Source organism: Miscanthus floridulus, chromosome 3 (genome assembly GCF_019320115.1).
Source record: "Miscanthus floridulus cultivar M001 chromosome 3, ASM1932011v1, whole genome shotgun sequence".
NCBI classification, from domain to species: domain Eukaryota; kingdom Viridiplantae; phylum Streptophyta; class Magnoliopsida; order Poales; family Poaceae; genus Miscanthus; species Miscanthus floridulus.
Genome location: NC_089582.1, coordinates 148,019,387 through 148,041,925, shown reverse-complemented (window position 1 = coordinate 148,041,925; position 22,539 = coordinate 148,019,387). Strand labels below are relative to the sequence as shown.

General features: G+C 45.1%; 1 protein-coding gene across 1 annotated transcript; it reads right to left on the bottom strand.

Moving 5' to 3' along the window:
* Positions 1-20,082: 20,082 nt before the first annotated feature.
* LOC136547467 (transcription factor SCREAM2-like) lies at positions 20,083-21,622 on the bottom strand. Its single transcript, XM_066539414.1, has 4 exons — positions 21,446-21,622; positions 20,732-20,887; positions 20,445-20,630; positions 20,083-20,355 (listed from the first exon to the last, which is right to left on the bottom strand). Exons 1-4 carry the CDS (start codon positions 21,530-21,532, stop codon positions 20,257-20,259), a joined length of 528 nt encoding a protein of 175 aa, XP_066395511.1. The 5' UTR covers positions 21,533-21,622; the 3' UTR covers positions 20,083-20,256.
* Between the last annotated feature and the right edge of the window lie 917 nt (positions 21,623-22,539).

Sequence of the window (22,539 nt, the reverse complement as noted above, 5' to 3'; positions counted from 1 at the left end):
GCTAGCCTGCATGCATAACAAGCAGAGTGCATATCTGCGTTTATATAGCTGGTAGTGTTCATGCATGTTTGGTTATTTTTGGTCCCGTGACAGTCTGTTGGTAACATGCGAAGCTGTGTGTTTGCTAGTGTGACACTGCATGTTTGTTGGCCATTGGTATATAGAATGGTTTGTCATGCATTATGAAGATATGATTTGAGTCCAAATCATTGAATAATGAAGGCGAATGAATCAAGTGCTTTGCAGGCTAGGGATATATATGTTAGAGACATCACGATCATTGTCACTGTAATGTACGTACGATACATGTTTTTGAACATTATAAGCTGGTCCTTTTCAGAGAAAAGGGAAAGAACATTATTAGCTGGTCATGTGCCCTGTCAGATACGCTTTATTATACAATATATATATAGTATAGAAACGAACATACCTACCAGATTATGGCTCTCCTTTTCTTTGTAGCGCAGACCAGAATTTGGCTTTCCTGCTGATCGTTTTGTGTTTCATCGCGGAAAGAGGTACAAGAGCATTACCATGCACTTTTCCTTGAAATGCACAGAAAGGTATATATAACACGGTTCGCGTGTCCTTAAACCCGGTTTGATCCGCTTCTTTTTTCATTCAAAATAGTGGTTTTTTCTCACAAATTCCTCCAGCATTTCTCCAAACCATCCAAATTCCTCCAGAATTCCTTCAAGCAAATAGGCCCAATATTTTCTCCCATGGGACCAGTAGTAATTAGAGCCCTAGTAATTAACGATGAACAAGAACCTATCCAGCCGCTACAGAAAAAACAGAACTTGAAATTCAGGGGAAAAAAGATTGACAACTTTTCACATATATATAACTAAGAAGGATAAGAGGTAGAAGAAAATGGCAACGTATCAGGTGCAAATCAACCAACCTGTGCAAACTTGGAAACTACCAATCAGGACCAAGATGCTGATCCAATGGATGGGGTGAGAGGTGGGATTTTTTGCGTTTAAGCCCCCCACCCGCCGGTCTTTTTTTTTTGGCACTTAAGCCCCCTCACCCCATCCATTGGATCAGCATCTAGTGGTTCTGATTGGTAACTTCTAAGTTTGTACAGGTTGGTTGGTTTGCACCTGATATGTTGCCGAAGAAAATTACCAGTTTTGCACTAAACTGAACACGTAAATGCGGTTGTTAGCCTGCAATAGATGCAACCATACGCATTCAGAGGAGTAGGCCTGAAGTTTGAAATTTGAAGGTATATCTTCATTCAAATTAGGAAGCATATTACAGTACATGTGCATCCAAAAGAAAATGTCAGTTCCTCCAGCCTCCACTGAAGACTGAACACATGGGGTTAGCCTGCAATGCAACCATGGCCCCCGTTCGTTTGAAGAAATTTGGAGGAATCTGGATAAATTTGGATGAATTTGGAGGAATTTGTAAGAGGAAAATACTATTCCAGATGAAAAAGAAACGGGTCAAGCCAGGTTGAAGGACACGCGAACGGGGCCAAGTTGCCAGCTGCCAGCTATGCAGAATTTGTCTGGCGTTGAAACCTTGTGATGAGATTTGAGAAACGTCGTCGATAACTAACCCGAGAGTGATTGCGATACGCCGCTAGTGGCTGATGAGACCAATATTATATTAACCTTCCTGATCATGACGTATTATCTGCAGAGTTGTGCTTAGCCTAGCTGTGTTCTCGTGACTGCTCTCAAGCCTGCCGCAGGTTACTGTCTGTCAGCTACCAACAGTCAAGACTTGTTGATAAAGCAGCCAGCGACGCGACATGCTGAATTTTGACAGTCAGAACTATCACACTGTGCTAAGTGCTAACTGGAGCACCAAGTACGTTGTACGTTCATTCCTCTCTCGCAAAAAAAAGGGTACGTTACGTTCCAACAAATCAATGTATATTATATTCTCATATCGAAACATTCCGAAATAGACGTCGCTTTTGTTTCTAGAACTCTGAAATGCATGGTGACAAAGATGAAATCTTGTGGTTGTACTGGATTTTTGTTACCACGCGGGAAATAGCGCCACATTCCGGCACACACGACTGTAGAGTTGCAGCTGCGGCACGCAGCGCGCGCGTTTCGCTGTCACTTGTCAACGGCAGTCAGAAACAGTACAAGCATCTCTCAAGAAAAACTTGCACAAGATGCCAGATTGCCAGCTTAGTAGTAACAAACTACTCTACATTATTCCTCTACTCTAATAGTGCATTATGCATGTCAGAGTAGCTAGCCGGACTCTATAATTTCGACAGGAATTCGAACGAGATGCCCTTTTATTTCCCATCAGAACAGCTGGCAGGGCTCACATTTTTCAGTCGTCCGTTTGCGTTGCAAAGTGCAGTCCGATGAATCCGTTCAGAAGTTCAAAGGTGATGATGTCTATTTGGAACCAAACAGCAATGTCTACTAGCATACACATCGTTTTCGGTCTCCTTTTGCAGCAGAGGGGTGCAAGAACTTCTACGCGAGGAGACAACAAAGGCAAGACGTGCGTGACGCACAAGGTCAAAAACTGTCAAGGAAACGATGATCCCAAGTATCCTCTGGATCGGCTTGCAGCTGACTGGTAGTGCGCCGGCCGGTGACGTTCCGTGTAGCTACAAAGAGTTCGGTCGTGTGCTTGGCACAACCAGTGGACGCAAGCGTGCAACTTGATGGATTAAAGAGAGAGACGGAGAGAACTGATCGAGTAGTTCAAGTTGGCATCTCCAGCATGTTTGGTCTGGACAAACTGTCGCGATAATGGGCCATTAGCCGTTTTGTAAAAATTATCCTTTCAAATCTGTATAACCATAATTTATTTAAAAAGTAAAGGTATCCTTTCAAATCTCTACATATAAATATAACTAGCATATGCTAATATGAAAACGTTGGCATAACCATAAATTACGTCTATATATGTTTTCAAGCCTACCTCTATCTATATGTCATACCTTAATATTAAAGAGGTAAAATTTATCCCTCATTTCTTTCGTTTACCTCCCCCTAATCACCGGTACAGCGGAGAGTTTCTTTCTTCCTGCTTTTTTTTTACTTCTCACGTCCTCCGTATCTCACATGTGACCCTTGCTCGTACGTGTTAGAACAATTTGCGTCTAGCGGTGATCGATACAAAGTCCGATTCCAATATATTATTAGTTTCCGTTGCAATACACGTACATGTTTTCTACTCCCTCCGGTTTCCCAAAGAATGTCGTTTTGAGGTTAAGTCAAACATTTTAAACTTTGACTACAAATAAATTCTTTTGGGTTGAGTTTAAAAACATGAAAGTGATGTAAGTAGATTCATCTCGAAATGTAGTTTCATAAAAAGTATATATTGACTATATTTTATAAATATTTTATAGCAAAAAGTAACGGTCAAAGTTATTTTTTAGAGACCGTGTCGCTGTCCAAAACGACATTCTTTAGAAAACCAGAGAGAGTAATTACTATTAATTAATAATATATAAACAATTGAACCTAAAGTAGACATCGTGTGATGTGCATACATTCTAACTGAAATAAAATGAAATACCTATATTAATAATACTCGCTTTGTCCCCGAAAGAATATAATTCTAAGCTTGAGATGTGTCAATCTTTTCTAAATTAGGCTAAAGTTATAAAAAATATTATCAATATTTATGTCTCTAAATAGTTTTACTATAAAAATATAATTCATAATTAATTTAAAAATACTGATTTTATATCACAAATGTTAGCATTTTTCTTATGTATTTGGTCAAACTTTATATTGTTTGACTCTTATGTAAGTGAGAATTACATTGTTTTTGGGGCGGAGGAAGTACAATGTTAAGCGTTATGTCTTTTTTATAAAAAAAAAGTACTACTACACAAAATTTTTGGGTAATAAAATTCAAAATCTTGAGTATCGGAAGACGTTTGTATAGAAAAAAGGTGACTAAGATATATCCCTAGTGTTTGAGATTTCTTTGAAGTAACAAATATTATCAGCCTCAAATATTAATACCGTCTTGAGGTTAGCGCCATCGGGACTCTCCTCGATCTTGCTTCAGGCTCTATTGTTGAATTAAGCACTATGGTGCATGCTTAACGAACCATTTATGCCATCACAATAACTAAGTGTAGCGTAGAGTCTAAAGTCATTTTTTTAATAAATTAAAAGAAATTGAGTTTTGAATAAATGGTACAGTGAGCATAAAAGTTTCAACTAGATTTAAGAGTTTCAACTGTATCCATTATGTCATGAGAAAAGTGATAAAATAAGAGCAACCATAAGTAAGTTGAGGTTTCAATTAAATGCATATTGAAGACACACGAAGATGTCTTGTAGAGAGAGAAAAACTATGAACGTAGATGGAAAAATGTGTAGAGTACTTAAGTCTAGGAATTCCAAATTACTCCCTCGGAGTTTGTACAATGTCCATATAACCCTACAAACTAACATTTGGTTTCATTTGCTCCCCTTAACTATTTTAGGGTTTGTTTCTATGCACTCATATCCACCCACAATCCATGTGTATTGGAATGGATTGAGGTGGATACGAGTGCATCGAAAAAAAGTCTTGGTCCAATAATTTACCCCGAACAAGATTTATGTTTTTTGTTTCTCAAGTACAAGTTGAATTTTTTATCTCAAAATTAATTTCTGCGATGATCAAGGACATCACATATTAAGTTAAAAAATACACTATTAATTTTTCATCATCATGTTTAGTTTTTTATTTCTAAGTGTTTATTTTTGATGTCATAACCTGTCAAAATAATATGGGAAAATTATGATGTGTTTTTAATATAAATCATGCTGTGCACTATCCCCTAGCAAAATTTGAAATTAAAACTTAACTTGTCAAGGGGTAAATTGGATCATATGTCATAGTTGGATGGAGTAATGGGATTATTTGGACATTGTCTAAACTTGAGAGGAGTAATTTAGACTTTTTATCTTAAGTTTATCATGACCTGATATATATAGAGATCTCAGAGTATCTACTGTGTGTGTCAGATAACAAACACAGAGAGAGGATATATATCCCCAACTAGCGTCTTGGAGTGGCATGTAAAACCCACCCCCACCAAGGGGTCACTTGTAAATTGTTGCTCGCCTCTATAATGCCAAGAACATGAGGGCAAGGGGGCTCTCTCTTCTCCCACTATTTTTTCGCAAACCCTAGCCGCCGCCTCACTCTCCCCCCCTCGCGTGTTGGAGCTTTCGTCGACGGACCTTCTCCGTGGAACCTCCACACTAGACCATCGTTGTAGAGCCTTCTCTGTGGAGCCTCCATCGTGGAGCCTTCTCCGCGGAGCCCTTATTCAAAACAATCATCAGGCCTTCGTCCGAGACCTTCGTTCCGGGCCTTCGTCCCGGACCTTCGTCGCAAGCCTTCTCCGGCTAGGCCTTCGTCGGAGCCTTCCCCGGCCAGGCCTTCATCGCCAGCCTTCTCCGGCCAGGCCTTCGTCGCCGGCCTTCTTCGGCCGAGCCATCGTCGGAGCCTTCTCCTACCTGGCCTTCGTCACCAGCCTTCTCTGGCTGGGCCTTCGTCGGAGCCTCCTCCGGCCAGGCCTTCGTCGCCAGCCTTCTTCGGCCAACCTTCTCCACACCAAGGAGGCTCCACCTCTCTAACCTGTTCGGGACGCGTGTCCCAACATTGGCGCCCACCGTGCTTAGCACGAGTACATTTTTCGAGAGAGGATGATTGAACATCCTTCATCAGCAGAGCGAAGGTTTGAATCTATGTGAACCCCGAGGGAAGGTAAGAACCATTGGGCGAAGACCTCCTTACACCTCGTAAAAACTAACTGACCGGTTAAAACTTCGCCAACTCTAAAAAATATATATATATATATATTCAATAATAATAATGATGATGATGATGATGATAATAATAATAATAATAATAATAATAATAATAATAATAATAATAATAATAATAATAATAATAATAATAATAAAAGAAAATAGATTTTGAGATGAACTCCTAAAGTCTTCGATTACTTTTGCTAAAAAAAATAATTGCAAAAATGATGAGGCTCCTAAGCCTTCGGCCAGAATCGAAGGTCAGCCTTCGACCTCTCTGGTTAAGAAAAAAGATCGCCTCTCTCTTGAAAAAAGAATCACCAAAGCTAACCTGTGGCAAAAAAAAAATAAATGCAAAACTAAACTGCACCAGAACTTCTCGAGCTCAAAATCTCCATGATGGTATGCCCGCATGCTAACTAGCAGCCTTCGCAAGGATTTCCGTTTATAATATGTGCAGATCACTAATTGATTATTAAATCAAGGTATGAGAAGGCCAGGTCCGGGAAACCTAAGGCACCGGGAAAACAACGCCGCGCGTGCGAACGCAGGATACTCGGCCCCTGCGGGCCGCGGCCTCCCCTCCGCCGCAGATTTCGTCCCGCTTCAGGACCCCTGCTTGGCCGCCGTCTCCGCATTCACCTTCGACTCTCTGGGGCCCGTGTCGCCGAACCTCTTGGATGCCTGTGACGACGGCACCTTCAACCTCTACGACGCCAACGGTTTGCCGCTGCTCGGGAACCCTTCGCACCACGCCGCCGCCGCCGTGCTGATCGCCGTGCACCCTTCAGGCCGCGTCGCACTCGCCGTTGGCCGTGCGGGGGGCTTGCCATGCTCAACCTCCTCCAAGGTCACAGCAGCTCTCGAAGGCCTCCGGTGTTCTGGCCGAAGGACTTCTCGGGATGCACTATACCGGCGGATTACCAGATAAGTAACGCAATAACCTTTCTCCGTTCTTCAATGATCTCAACCTCCAATCTGCAGGATAATCATGGGCATTCAGTCAGCCGGGTTCCCTAGCAGTCCATTTCACATATTGCACAAATGTCTCAGAAAGCAAACAACCACGACGTATTGCTTGTTTTTTATGCTGGGGCAACAGTTTCGTACCAGTTGAGAAGAGCAGTTTTTCAATTATCAATGATGACCTTCGCCAATCAGTTTTAGTCTCCCTGGCCACTACTCAGACTGGTTATCTGTCAACTCTAACCCCGAAGACCGACTTCAGCAAAGGGGCGATTCTGAGCGCAAACTTCGCTTTCATCTCCAAAGGTAACAGCTAGCCGAAGATGTGCCCAGAACCGAAAGAGACACCGAGGTCCAACCAGCTCCGATCTTCACCAAAGGTTATACGATCCCTGATGGTAAGCGCCGAAGGTACTCAGCGTACAGAACTCGTCTTTTTCTATTAAAATATTCACAAGATATAATCCGCTTGAGCTCTCACTCGCTAAACGGTCCATGACTAGCTTACATAATTATTTGTCTACCATATATTTGTTAAACATCTAACCTTCGTAAAAAAAAATCAAAAAATTTATTTCTCCCTGATGGGTCTCAAAAACCCTCACATATTCCATTTCATTTGTACGAAGCTTTAAGCCGTCGTCCTGAAAAATTAATATATATATATATATATATATATATATATATATATATATATATATATATATTTATGTGCTAACATTCTGTTATAGATCAAGTTGCTTAACTCCTTGCAGCTTCAAATTCTCAACCTCGCATCAAAGTATTCTCTTGTAGGAACCAAATCAACACACAAGTGAGTATTTCTCAACAGCTTATAAGCTCTCACCAGTTTATAATTCCTGATGATTTTTGCTCTTGCGATTCCCTTTATCAGAACACTGCTCTAACCTTCGCCTCACAAGGTGAATTTTAAAAATTAACCTCCGCATACAACTTGTCACCAATGTGACCAAAAAAGTTGTTGCGACCTTCGCCACCACCAAAAGCATGGCCAGAGTGGCTATACATTCTTGGCCCTAACCCGGCTAACTTAAAACACCTTTTCTTTAATTTTTGTTGAATCTCTTTTTGTTACTAACATACAAATCACCATCACTATAAGTATCTCTTATCCTTCTAAGCTAACCCTCTCATAGAGTATATTTTCTTCATTGTATGTACGTTTTTTACAATCCAAATATACATAGTTTACATTAGATAGTAGCCCCCCATGAAATTCAGCCTTCATCACTTAGCAACCATCGTTAGTTATCAGTCTTCGTCAGTTAACAACCTTCATCAGTTAACAACCTTCGTCAGTCAACGACCTTGGTCAGTTATCAGCCTTCGTCAGTCAATGACCATCGCCAGTGGCTTCGCTTCGTCTTCATCAATCAGTGGTCTTCATAAGTTATTGGCCTTCGTCAGTGGTCTTAGTAAATCATTTGCCTTCGCTAGTCAGTACTCTCCATCAATCAGCGGTTCTCATAAAATATTCAATCTTCGTCAGAGTGATCCTCTATCAGTCAATGATTTTCATCAGTCAACGGCCTTCGTCTGTCAGCAGCCTTCGTCAGTTATCGGCTTTCATCATTTGTTAGTGGCCTTCACCTAGCATTGGTTCTCAGCAACCTTCGTCGGTTATTGGCCTTCGTTAGTCATTACCTTTCATCATTTGTCAGTGGTCCTCAACTATCATCGGTTCTCAGCAGCCTTCGTCAGTCATCAACCTTTGCTAGTTAACAGCCTTCGGCAGTCAGTTACCTTCACCCGTCAGTGGTCTTCATCTATCATCAGTATATAGACTTCATCACTCACCGGTATTCATCAGTTAGTGGCCTTCATCTGTCATTGGGTGTCCTTAGTCTGTAGCCTTCGTCTGTCAGCAGCCTTCATCTGTGAACAACCTTGGTTATTCAGCAGCCTTCGTCAATTGGCAGCCTTCGTCAATCATTGGCCTTCGACATTCAGCAGCCTTCGTCATTCAATAGCCTTCGTCTGTCAGCAGCCTTTGTCTGTGAACAACCTTTGTTATTAAGCAGCCTTCGTCAGTTGGCAGCCTTCATCATTTAGCAGTCTTCGTCTGTCAGCAGCCTTCGTTAGTTGGCAGCCTTCGTCTGTAGCCTTCTAGTCAATGACCTCCATCATAAATTGAATTTTGATAGACACCCAACCTTCGAACCCTCTAACACTAACACTTCTCTTTTTTGCAGGTTGCATTGTTCAATTTTTCTTCCTTAGGTTTTTATAATATGCATTAATCAAATTTTGTCTGAGCTAACCTTCGCACGAAACTGATGCTTTTTATGTTCAATGTTACAAGTCACATCTATACCCATGTAGGTTCTTGAATGACAGCCTTCGCTAGACATCCAAAGCTACAACCCTCTCATTCGAGGGCATTATCTCTTATATGCAGAACTTATCTTTTGTTCAAGTGTAACCATCATTTTTGCAGGGTGTATGTTATGTTTACCCCTTTTAATATTTTCATGCATTCGCAGGAAACTAATGCTTTTTATGTTCAATGTTACAAGTCACATATATACCCATGCAGGTTCTTGAATGACAGCCTTCGCTAGACATCTAAAACTACAACCTTCTCATTCGAGGGCATTATCTCTTATATGCAGAACTTATCTTTTGTTCAAGTGTAACCGTCATTTTTGTAGGGTGTATGCTATGTTTACCCCTTTTAATATTTTCATGCAAATGCACTTACTTGCATCATCATATACATAAATGCATTACATAAATGCATTACACCATGGTAACCCGACAAAAACCTATCCATGACAGGCATCGGGGCCGTCACTCTCAAAAGCTTCAAAAAGCTTTACCCAACAAAGACCTGTCTGCAGCAGGCATCGGGACCTTTGCTCTCTCAAAACCTTCAAAAACTTCACCCCTCACATATTATATGAAATGACTAACCATCTTTTGTAGCTAGTAGAAAGCCAGTGTCTTTCTGAGTGTCAAAAGACTTGCAAGCAAGTCGATATTCGACGAAGCTATAACGCCCAACCTAAGTCTCTAAAAAATACAGGAGATCAACTCAGGTGCATTTTCACGCGACTTCTTCGGCCTTCGGCATGCAGCGTCGGCGCCTACATTGGCATCGCCTTCGGCATGACGAGCTTCGCCACCATCTTCAGCGACTTCATCAACATCACCTCCACCAAAACACCTTTTTTAGGAGGGCCTTCGCCAAACAACTTTGCAAAAGGGCCTTCGCCATCACCTTTGGCATCTACACCAACCTTGCCTCTGCCAAACACCTTTGTAGGAGGGTCTTCGCAAACATCCATGGCGAACCAGGATGACTCGCCTCCGCTAATACATCGTCATGAGGGGGCTTCACCAACACCTTCGTCGTCAACACCAATATCTACACCACCAGCATCAATGCCCATAATGACTTCTCATCATCGCCAAGATCAAGGGGCTTCATCAACTCCTTCAACACCAAAGCCTACCATACCTTCATCAACCACTTCGACTCAAGGGGCTCATCGGCAACTCTAGTTCGAACATCTACTTCCAATACAACAACTACATCGACTACACCTTCATCACGAGCACCGACCAAGAGGGGCTAGGGGAACATATTGGAGGATCAACAACTCCGGAATGCGAACTCTTTTTGCCTGACACTCGTGAGAAGGCCATGAAGATAAAGACCTCCACGCCAAGAAGGCTTAGAGATGAAGACCACCTCTACGCCGAGAAGGCTCGGAGATGAAGACCTCCGCGCTGGGAAGGCCTTGAAGATGAAGACCTCCGCACCGAGAAGACTCAAAGATAAAGACCTTCGTGCTAAGAAGACCTGCGCGCTGAGAAGATATTGGAGGAGAAGGCCTTTAAGATGAAGGCATGCACGCTAGGCGAAGCTAGCGAACCATGTCATAGAAGTGAAGAAAGAAACCGAAGCCCAAAGGTGAAGATATCTAGAAGCACAAGGCACTCAGAGGTAGATGCCTCGAGACTTAGAACATGTTTAGGTTAGAGTCATGCATGTGCTCTTTTCTCCATGCCCTTTTTTCCCACAGGGTTTTTGGGATGGAGTTTTTAGTGAGGCGTGCACGTATGGTTTGTGAGGGGCAGTCTTCGCAACCAAGGTTCGAGTTGTATTGTGCCTCTTCTAGTATGGATGAGCATCTACTAGGTCATGTAGCACCGGCCATAACCAAGTAGATGAGGGGCTACTATTGGGACATGCCATATTCATATGGGCCAAGTCCCCTAGAAGAGGCCCAACTAGCGTTATTGGAGTGACATGTAAAACCCACCCCCACCAAGGGGCCGCCTATAAATTGCCGCTCGCCTATATAATGCCAAGAACATGAGGGCAATGGGGCTCTCTCTTCTCCCACTATTTTTTGCAAACCCTAGCCGCCGCCTCACTCTCCCCCCTCGCGTGTTGGAGCCTTCGTCGGTGGACCTTCTCCGCGGAACCTCCGCACTAGACCATCGTCGTAGAGCCTTCTCTGTGGAGGCTCCATTGTGGAGCCTTCTCCGCGGAGCCCTTAATCAAAACAATCATCAGGCCTTCATACGAGACCTTCGTTCCTGGCCTTCGCCCTGGACTTTCGTCCTAGACCTTCATTGCAAGTCTTCTCCGCCCAGGCCTTCGTCGGAGCCTTCTCCGGCCAGGCCTTCGTCGCCAGCCTTCTCCGGTCGTGCCTTCGTCGGAACCTTCTCCGGCCAGGCCTTCGCCACCAACCTTCTTTGACTGGGCCTTCGTCGAAGCCTACTCCGGCCAGGCCTTCGTCGCCAGCCTTCTCCCGCCAGGCCTTCGTCTAAGTCTTCTCTGGACGGGCCTTCGTCGGAGCCTTGTCTAGCCAAGCCTTCATTGGCCGACCTTCTCCATACCAAGGAGCCTCCACCTCTCCAACCTGTTCGAGACATGTGTCCCAACAACCTAGACATCGCGCCGACCGTTGCGCACGAGTGGGTTGGGCACACATCGTTTTCCATCAGTTTCACAAAGGCGGAGCTGCGGCTAGCATACGCACATGCCATCGTTCCACTAGTGACGGTGATGGTCGATCGGTTGGGTCGTTGGGCTCACTCGCTAGCATCTTGGCGACCGGCGACTGTTCTGTTTGGCCGGCGCACAGCTTTGTTTGAAGTTTCTGTGGAATAAGCGCGCCGCACGCCCTCTTCGCTGAGACTTGCGGCAGTGCGGCTGTACGGCGAATGGCACCAAATACAAATACAATGTCTATGATCACATCAGCTGAATCCGTGCTTGTCCTGCTCACGTACGCTCTCTTCTCGTCTCCTTTATTTTCCTACCTCTCGTGATTTTTCTCCTTTTATAAGGAAACTCCTCCACATCCGCATATATAAGTCCTCTTGATTGTAATAAATAAATGGTTGTTTTTTAGTGAAAAAAATAAATGGTTGTGTGTGTGCCAAGATCGAACTCCACCTACTCAATTTGGCCCACCACCTACGGATTTGAGAAAGGGAGGAGAAGGCCCGCTTCCTCACTATCACCTGAGCACCTCGTCGCGCCTCGCCTTTGCCCATGTTGTCCCACCATGCTTGGATCTTGGCTGGGCAGGGCTGCACCACCTCGCCCTCGCACATGCCACGTTTTGTGTCGCCGTGCCTCGACTGGGCCACGCTACACCGCCACGCACCCGCTATAGATCCACTCCAGCCTAGAGAGGGAGGGTAGGTGTGGGAGAGGTAGTGGGGAGGACAGTGTCGCTCGGGAGAAGGGGCTGCTAGTGAGGGGGATGCAAAAGAGAAAAAAAGGAGAGTATGGAATTGGAGATGAGATGGAGAAGGAAAAGAGAGAGTGAGATAATTGGTGGATACACTGGATGGGCTCATGGGCGGCCTGTTACAGAGGCGATGTGTACAAATAATAATATAGCCTGAACCAGCTTGTAATATATTATTATCACAACATTTATAACAAGCTGGTGGCCCTCCAAAAAATGTTTCTTTGGTAGTGGTGGCCCGAGCGTGCAGGAACAAAGTCGAGCGCGTTTGTGTGGTTGGCGTGGCTTTACAGGCCCATTGCTATGTGCTTTTATGTTAGGTCCAATTCCAATACATAAATGCTAAATCCTCCGCGACTCAGGTTTAAAAGCAGCCCATCTGGAAGAGCCCATAACACGTAGGAAACAAAAGCCGCTCCCCTTCTCCCTGACGTACACGTACGTACCGGCGACATGCCATGCCAATGCCAGTCCTCACCTCATATATACGTCGTCCGTCCAATGGTTCTCAGTCTCTCACTCTCATGCACCTAGGACCCAGTAGAAGTAGGCAAGAGCACATGGGAGCGCATCCAGGATGGAATTGCTGTACGTCTGCAGGGCTTGTTCGTCGACTAGGATCGATCTCTCTATCCGCATGCAATCCAAATCCAGCAGTAGTGGCTGCTAGTGCTAGCGCATGCAGAACAGAACTCCGTGGATGGACCAGCACCACGTACTACCACACGTCTCGCTGCTTGATTGTTTCGTGCATACATGGGCAGCACCTCAGGCTTACAACCAAAACCTGGACCTACTCTCTATCGTCGATCTCAACTCGGCCGGATCGATGGATGGCGCGTCGTCCTTCCTCTATCTGATCGATACATGCAGTGATCATCAGTACCTCTCTCTGCACCGTACCAACAAGAGATCGTACTGCTACTGCCTCTCGTGATCGCAAGGATCGCGTGCATATACATACACATGTCTATACAGCTACATAGTACAGAGCAGTGAGTGACCACTAGCAGAGCAGAAGCAGCCAATACAAATGGCACAAGCAAGCCCTCCACATGGACATGCATATTCGCTGCGGCCGGCAGGGGCAGGCTCTCGGCTCGATCCCTCGGGATACACTAGACATCCCCGTCCGCAGCTAGCGTTGTTTCATCTGCTGCACGATCCCCGCCAGCATGTCTCCCTGCCCTGCCTGTCTCATTCGCAGGCAAGATCTGTCTGGCCTGATCACGAGTGCATAGTAGCTAGCTAGCTAGCAGCGTCATGCCGTGCCGTGCCGTGCACGCATGACCGTCGCCTTAGCGCGTGCTACAGTACCTATCACATCGAATGTTTGCGGCTCATACATGAAGCATTAAATGTAGACGAAAAAAAACTAATTGCACAGTTTGGTGGGAAATTACGAGACGAACGTTTTGAGCCTAATTAGTCCATGTTTGAATACTAATTGCCAAATAAAAACGAAAGTGCTACAGTGACCCAAAATTCCAACTTCCTGGAACTAAACACGCTCTTGCTCTGCTCGCTGATGAAGAAACGCATGCGCGCGCAGGCGGCACACAACAGGTCAGGAGCTAGCACAGTGCGCGTGGCCGGTGTTAACAGAATAGATATGTACGCATAACAGAAACGTGTGTGCTGAGATAACTACAAGATATGGATTAGTTTTGATAGATCAATCTGTAAAGCTACGGCTGTTAGCATCTCCCTATTCTTAGCTAGTTTGGTACGGTGTAATCTATATATGTACACGCCACGGTCGAGGCTGTTTCGGCTAATTTTAATTAACACGCAATCACCGTCGAACCCAAGCTAGGGTCACGGTGTTCCTCCTATCCTGCGCCTCTGATCTTTCATGGTAATCAGAGCATACTAAAATTAGCGCCATGTCTTCCTCCAATTCCTCCAATTCCTCATCCAATCCCTTCTTCGGCCATGCTGTTACGGAGAAATTAGGAAAGCTAAATCATGCGCTGTGGAAAGCACAAGTTCGCTCAGCCATACGTGGCGCCCGTCTTCAGGGGTACATCAATGGCGACCGAAAAGCTCCGGCGAAAGAGCTGGTCGTCACCACCGACGGCAAGCAAGAGAAGACGCCAAATCCGGCTTTTGAAGAATGGGAGGCCATGGACCAGACTGTCCTGAGCTTCCTCCTGTCGTCTCTCTCCAAGGAGGTGGCGACTCAAGTCTCCACCAGCGAGACTGCAGAAGCGGTCTGGAACGCCATCGAGCAGATGTACGCTTCTCAGACGCGTGCACGCACCGTCAACCTTCGCATCGCCCTCGCCAACACCAAGAAAGGGAACTCCACTGTCGCCGAATACTACGCCAAGATGAAGGCGCTCGGTGACGAGATGGTAGCCGCTGGGCGTCGTCTAGATGATGAAGAGCTGGTCGAGTACATTCTCACCGGACTTGGAGAAGAGTACTCTTCCCTGGCCACAGCCCTTACAACAAGGGTTGAGCGCATCACAATGGGGGAGCTGTACTCACAGCTTCTCAACTTCGAAACCCGCATGGATCTGACCTACGGAAACAGCTCCGGGTCGGCCAACACCGCAAGCCGAGGACGCGGCGGCTTCTCTAGAGGCGGTGGTCGCGGCCAAGGAGGGCACGGCGGCCAGAACAACCAGCGTGGTGGCGGACGTGGACGTGGTGGCTCGCTGTCACGTGCCCGTGGCAACTCCAATCGGGGTGGCGGTCGTGGCGGGTTCGGCAACAACAATCACCGCGTCACGCCATCTGAAGATGATGATCGCCCGCTTTGCCAAGTGTGCTTCAAGCGCGGGCACACGGCGGACAGGTGCTGGCACCGATTTGATGAAGATTATGTGCCAGATCCGAAGCTTGTCACTGCTGCCATGAACACCTACACCGTCGACACCAACTGGTACACGGATACCGGCGCCACCGACCATATCACCAGCGACCTGGAGAAGCTGTCTTTCAGGAACAAATACCATGGGGGTGATCAAATTCACACCGCCAATGGTGCAGGTATGCATATTAGCCATATTGGTCACACTACTTTTCATACTCCAAATCGTGATATTCATCTTAAAAATGTCCTACATGTTCCTCAAGCCACAAAAAATCTTGTATCTGTTCATAAGCTAGCTTCTGATAATTCTGCATTCCTAGAATTTCACCCTGATTTTTTTGCCATTAAGGATCAAGCTACGAAGAAAACCATCCTTAAGGGGCGATGTCACCAGGGGCTTTATCCTATTCCTGCCACTTCAATAAAGCAAGTCCATGGTGTCTCCAGGGTCTCTGTGTCCAGATGGCATAGCCGCCTAGGGCATCCCTCGTCTAGTATTGTGAAGCAAATTATCAGTAGCCATAATCTTCCTGTTTTAGATGAATCTTCTAGTGAGTCGGTATGTGATGCCTGTCAACAGGCTAAGAGTCATCAGTTACCTTATGCAAAATCATCTAGTGTGTCTTATGCTCCTTTGGAACTTGTTTTCTCTGATGTCTGGGGTCCTGCTCTAGAATCAGTTGGCAGAAAAAAATACTATGTGAGTTTTATTGATGATTATAGCAAATTTACATGGATTTATCTTCTGAAATATAAATCTGAGGTGTTTCAGAAATTTAAAGAATTTCAAGCTCTAGTTGAACGGATGTTTGATCGAAAAATCCTTGCTATGCAGACTGATTGGGGAGGCGAGTATCAAAAACTCAATTCCTTTTTTGATCAAATAGGCATTACCCATCTTGTTTCGTGCCCACATACACATCAGCAAAACGGGGCTGCCGAGCGCAAGCACCGTCACATAGTAGAGGTTGGGCTCTCTCTATTATCTCACGCTTCAATGCCATTAAAATTCTGGGACGAAGCGTTTACTTCTGCTGCCTATCTCATTAATCGCACACCTAGCCGTGTCATTAATAATTCCACTCCTTTGAAACTTCTATTTCATCGTGATCCGGATTACTCCTTCCTTAGAATCTTTGGGTGTGCCTGTTGGCCTAATTTACGGCCGTATAATTCACACAAGCTTGAGTTTCGTTCGAAACGCTGTGCTTTTCTTGGATACAGTCACTTACATAAAGGATATAAATGTCTTGATATTGCCACCGGCCGCATATATATTTCCAGGGACGTTACCTTTGATGAGAACATATTTCCTTTCTCTGAACTCCATCCCAATGCAGGTTCACGCCTCTGTTCAGAGATAAATCTCCTTCATCCAACGTTGTCAAATTCTGGGGAAGAAAATGTAGTTGATCAATATGCTAATACCACTAACAGTTTCTCTGGTAGCGTTACTGAAAATGCAGGAGCAAACACATCTGGCGACATTCAATATCCAGATGTCAGCCTCGGCGCAACACCTGATCCGCTTCTGCAGTCTGATGTGCCTGCGGTCGAAGCAGCGCTGCCCCCGGCCAGTCCTGCGCTATCGCCTGTCGGTGGCCAGGGGGGGACAAATACAAATTCGCAGCACCAGCAGGAGGCTCCAGTCCTTGACGCCAGCGCTGAGGGATCTTCTATGACGCAAGAAGAAGTCGTGGGGTCCTCTGCTCCGGCTGTTCCTGGTGTGTCGCGTCCTCACACACGTCTACAGAGCGGCATCAGGAAAGAGAAGGTATACAAAGACGGTACTGTCAGATATTCTTTTCTAACCACATCTGGTGAACCATGGAGTACAAGTGAAGCACTGGCAGACAAAAATTGGAAAGCAGCTATGGACGCAGAATATGGAGCCCTTATGCACAATAAAACTTGGCATTTGGTTCCACCTCAAAAAGGAAGAAATGTCATCGGATGTAAATGGATTTATAAAATAAAGAGAAAGAAAGATGGAAGCCTGGACAGATACAAGGCAAGACTGGTAGCCAAAGGTTTCAAGCAGAGGTATGGAATTGATTACGAAGATACGTTTAGCCCTGTTGTAAAACATTTCACTATTCGTATCATTTTGTCATTAGCTGTGTCTAGAGGGTGGAATCTTCGACAGCTTGATGTTCAGAATGCCTTTTTGCATGGATATTTAGAAGAAGAAGTTTATATGCAGCAGCCACCTGGCTATGAAGATTCTACAAGATTAGGATATGTCTGCAAGCTTGATAAAGCTCTTTATGGTTTGAAACAGGCTCCTAGAGCTTGGCATGCAAGACTTAGTAACAAGTTAACAAGTCTTGGTTTTCAGGTGTCCAAGGCCGACACATCATTGTTCTTTCTTAATAAAAATGATCTAACTATGTTTGTCCTTGTATATGTAGACGATATCATAGTAGTCAGCTCTACAGGAAAGGCCACAGATGCATTGCTCAGACAATTGAAGAGTGAGTTTGCACTGAAGGACCTTGGAGAGCTCCATTATTTTCTTGGCATCGAAGTGTCAAAGGTACATGATGGTCTAGTGTTAACACAGGATAAATATGCATCAGATCTATTAAAAAGAGTAGGGATGTCAAACTGCAAACCAGTTTCGGCTCCTCTTTGTACCAGTGAAAAATTATCTCTCCATGAAGGGTCACCTCTTGGGCCCAAAGATTCTACACATTATAGAAGTGTTGTTGGTGCTTTGCAGTACTTGACTCTTACCAGACCAGATATATCATACTCAGTAAACAAAGTTTGTCAGTTTCTACATGCACCAACTACAGTTCATTGGGCTGCAGTTAAAAGAATATTAAGGTACTTAAAACAGTGTACATCACTGGGGTTAAAATTGCATAAGACATCCTCTACTTTGGTGAGTGCTTTTTCAGATGCAGATTGGGCTGGCAGTGGAGATGATAGAAGATCCACAGGTGGTTTTGCTATATTTCTTGGGTCCAATCTTGTGTCATGGAGTGCTCGCAAGCAGAGTACAGTTTCTAGATCGAGTACAGAATCAGAATACAAAGCAGTAGCTGATGCAACTGCTGAGGTGATGTGGATACAAACTTTACTTAGAGAATTAAATATTAATAGTCCAGAGGCTGCCAAACTATGGTGTGATAATATTGGTGCCAAGTATTTGTCGGCTAACCCGGTGTTTCATGCAAGAACAAAACACATAGAGGTTGATTATCACTTTGTCAGGGAACGGGTTGCACGAAGATTATTAGATATTGAGTTTGTCTCATCAGGAGATCAGATTGCAGATGGATTTACAAAGGCATTGTCAGTGCGACTTTTGGAAAACTTCAAGCACAATCTCAACATGACAAAGTTGTGATTGAGGGGGAGTGTTAACAGAATAGATATGTACGCATAACAGAAACGTGTGTGCTGAGATAACTACAAGATATGGATTAGTTTTGATAGATCAATCTGTAAAGCTACGGCTGTTAGCATCTCCCTATTCTTAGCTAGTTTGGTACGGTGTAATCTATATATGTACACGCCACGGTCGAGGCTGTTTCGGCTAATTTTAATTAACACGCAATCACCGTCGAACCCAAGCTAGGGTCACGGTGTTCCTCCTATCCTGCGCCTCTGATCTTTCAGCCGGCTGGTATCCATCCATCGACGTCGAGAGCAGGCTGGCATGGCATGGCAGGGCAGGGGAGGACAGGGCTTCGTTCTCGATCGCGCGGTTGTCGTCGTCGCCGTTGGCTCGATCGTTGCGTGGCGCCAGAGTAACGTGAGTGAGCACTGAGCAGTAGTTGACCCGCCTTGGATTCTCATTGGCCGCATTCCCCGGATGTTGGAGCTATCTATCCTATCCTCCCATTCCCCTTCCCAGCTCGCTTGTCGCCAACCAACTCTCGGCAGTCTGCATGCCGCCCGCCCGGCTTATTGCATTGGATTCCTGCCGACGACGTCTCGTCCTGGGTTGTGGCTGTCGCCTTCCGGGATAAGCTACTACTAGTACCACCAGATCTTGGTCCTCAAACAATCAGGGAACACTCAATCATGCATGCACATCTCGATATCATCAGGAGTTTGCCGTTGGCTTTACAGTCTGTTGACATGGCTCTATCAGGGAACAGTGCTAGTAGCAGTGTGTCTGCTTGTTGCATGTGTATATATATATATATATATATATATAGCAGTTGGCTAATTCAAGATATTATAGTAACTCCTTACTATGTGATTTACTATAAAGTTATGGTAAATATCCTCATGTGTTATAGTAACACAACTATCGTAAATATGTATTCACTTCATCGTAAATTAGTATATAAAATTATCGTAAATGGAGGTAGCTAAAGAATAACTTAGTCTGTAGCTGGCTGGTGTATGTATATACAAAGCAAGAGAATGTATGGATGCTCCCATGATTGCATGCACAGTGTTCTTTTCTATCTGCACGTACCTATCACAATCGTGCCGTGGTCATATTACTTTGCGAAGCGCGTGTGAGTAGTTTAGTACTCTCTCATATTACGTTTTGGCTTTTTTATATACAATTAATTTTATTATAAACCTAGTATATATCTAAGTGCATAGCAAAAGCTATGTATCTAGAAAAGCTGAGACATCTTATAACTTAAAACGGAGAGATCAGAGAGTTGAGAAGTCTCTTATAACTTCATAATTGACCAGAGAGCTGAGGGAAAAAAATCTGGAATGCATGGGTTTTTTTATAGGAAATCTGGAATGCATGGTGATATATATATTATTTAGTCATAGCTCATGATCAGTAACAGTACAACGACGAAGGAACATCATACATATCATGACATGTTGCCCTACGTGCAGTGCATATAGTTCCAATTAATGAATAGTACATGGGAGATTAATTATATGCTACAGATTCTCTGAAGACTTAGCTTGTTTCTTCAGCTCATCATGGATACAACGTAACTAACAGAGCATCAAGAGAGAAGATCTTGGCGCTAGCTAGCTAGTAGCGCTACTCTTGTTGTTGGCGACAGCCTTGTGATGAGTAGGTCCTGATGGCCTGGAGCACGGCTTGCTTCACGACATGCTCATCCACATTATCCACCTGGTTCTGCATCTATCGCATTATTAGTTTCAGCGGGTATATGCATCATCACACTGAACACGATGAGCACGGGCACGGCATGCATGATATATTACCTCTCCCCCAATAGCCTCGAGGCGGAATGTATCCGCACAAGACGTCGTGGCTTGGAGTACGCTGAGGCCCAGCTCATCAAACGCCTCCAGGATAGAAACAAGCAGCCCGGGGCAGCTGTTGTCAGAGAACACGTTGATGAGGAACCCGTGCCCTGCTTCTGCTCCTGCTAGGGTTTCCACGGTGACCTGATCGATGTACATACATACACTGGTGTGTTGGATCCATCGAAATGCATCATCTCAATAAGGTGTGTGTATTAGTACTACTACTATATAGCTAGCTATACCGCCGGGGAGGGGGATGAGGAGCTGTGCTTGAGCTGCAGCGCGCCTCCTGCTGCTGCTGCTTCACACGCCAGCATCTCCTGCTTGAGCCTGACGACCTTCTGCTTCAGCTCCTCGATGTACTCCGACGCGTCCATGATTATGGAGGCGTCGCTCAGCTGTGCAGTGGTGCCCAGCAGAAACAATTAATCCCAGGTAATTAACTGTTGTTTGCTGGCGCATGCAAATGCAAGTGCAGCTCCACCAGTCACATCCTGCATGCCACCTGTTCAAGGGCCGGAGCTGAGCCTCAAGATTGTTTACTGCTTCGTTTTAGGACGACATCTATAATAATCCTATAGTTTACAGCATATTCTTCAGCTTACGTGTCGACCTCTGCTTGCTCTTTCAGTTACTACAGAAGGGTTGGGTACTAATCCTTGCTGTATGCACTCTATCTCTAGCAAACATTATTTGAGACCAAAGTAAGCTCTGCATTGAAGCTGACTGCTACATACTCTAGCTCAAGGCATCAAATAAACATACTAGTACTAGTAACTAAAAGAGAACATATAGGCAGCTAGATATATAGCTAGGAGTTTGCGTAGTACTGGACTACTAGCTGGTTCGATGCTCAATGGAATCGGATCGGAGCAAAATTTGCAGGAGAAACGAAGACAGGAAAAAGGGAGTAGAAACAAACAAGTACATGCATGGCTAGGTGTCTAGCTAATTACCGCGCGGGAGTGAGTGATGGAGCGCAGGATCTGCAGCTTCTCATGTAGAGCGGCCGCTGCCTTCTTGCGCTGCTCCCTCGACCTCATCCGATCCGGGCGCCTCTCCGATCCTCTCAAGATCTCTCGCTCTGTCGCTTCAACACAGGGTATGTATCGGATCAGAGTCCAAGAGCTAGGGCTGTGTGGCCTGCGTCAAAGGAGGATATATATATATCCACAAGGCTAACACGCCCTTTATAGTGGCCCGCCATGGTTGCCACTCACGTGACCTTATTGTTTTTTTCCCCTGGGAAAAATGGTATGGGAGGGCACGAGGGAGAGAGTGCTAGAGAGAGGGGTGTTATGAATCATGACGGTGGAGCTAGCATGAACTAAATATTATTATGCATATATCTACACTGTCGGTATAGGTTGTGGCCTGCTTCAGAGGAGATTGATAGCATGCTCCTATAAGTTGCGGGCACAATCTTTACTTGGGGTGCCTGCGTCAGGTTGCTGGACTAGGCGGCGGGCGAGCGGGTAGGTGGGGTGCGTGAGAAGGAGATGAAGGTTTAAGATGAGCGCTCGTATGCTTACAGACGCACGCGCGCTAAGAAAGGACGCCCGATTGCGGGTTCAAGTATGTTTCCATGGGTGTGGATGCAGGTTTTCATTTTAACGTAACAAGGTAGAGGTTCATGGACCAATTCTAAGGTTTGCAGGGGATCTCTGCACTAGCGGCACGAAGAGGTGAAAACCAAGTTCACTGCCCCTTAATTATAGCCGCACTGGATCTACTTGCCACAACGCCGCCTAGTAGATCTGGTTGGTATGCTAGCATATATACCCGTAGGTGACTGGCGTAGGTACACTACCTTCCTCATGGCGGATGGTGGGCCGAGTGCAGGTTTAGGATTTACCTCTTCAATATAGGTTTGTATGGACTCGCTACCCATGGGTAATTTAATGCGGACATTACCATCTCCTTCCTGTTCTGATCCTTTGCGGTCACTTTCAATATAGAACAATTTTTCTTTACGACTTAAGTTTTTTTTACCTGAATACAACTTCTTTTGAAAAATTTTAGGGTCGTTTCCTCTAATAAATCCACGTAC

Bases quoted from the DNA above. Each gene is read 5' to 3' on its own strand.
- LOC136547467 (XM_066539414.1), bottom strand. From the start codon at position 21,532: ATGAGGTCGAGGGAGCAGCGCAAGAAGGCAGCGGCCGCTCTACATGAG. The intron at 20,631-20,731 runs GTATAGCTAGCT...TACATCGATCAG, and splicing joins CCTCATCCCCCTCCCCGGCG to GTCACCGTGGAAACCCTAGC. The intron at 20,356-20,444 runs GTAATATATCAT...CGATAGATGCAG, and splicing joins TCGAGGCTATTGGGGGAGAG to AACCAGGTGGATAATGTGGA.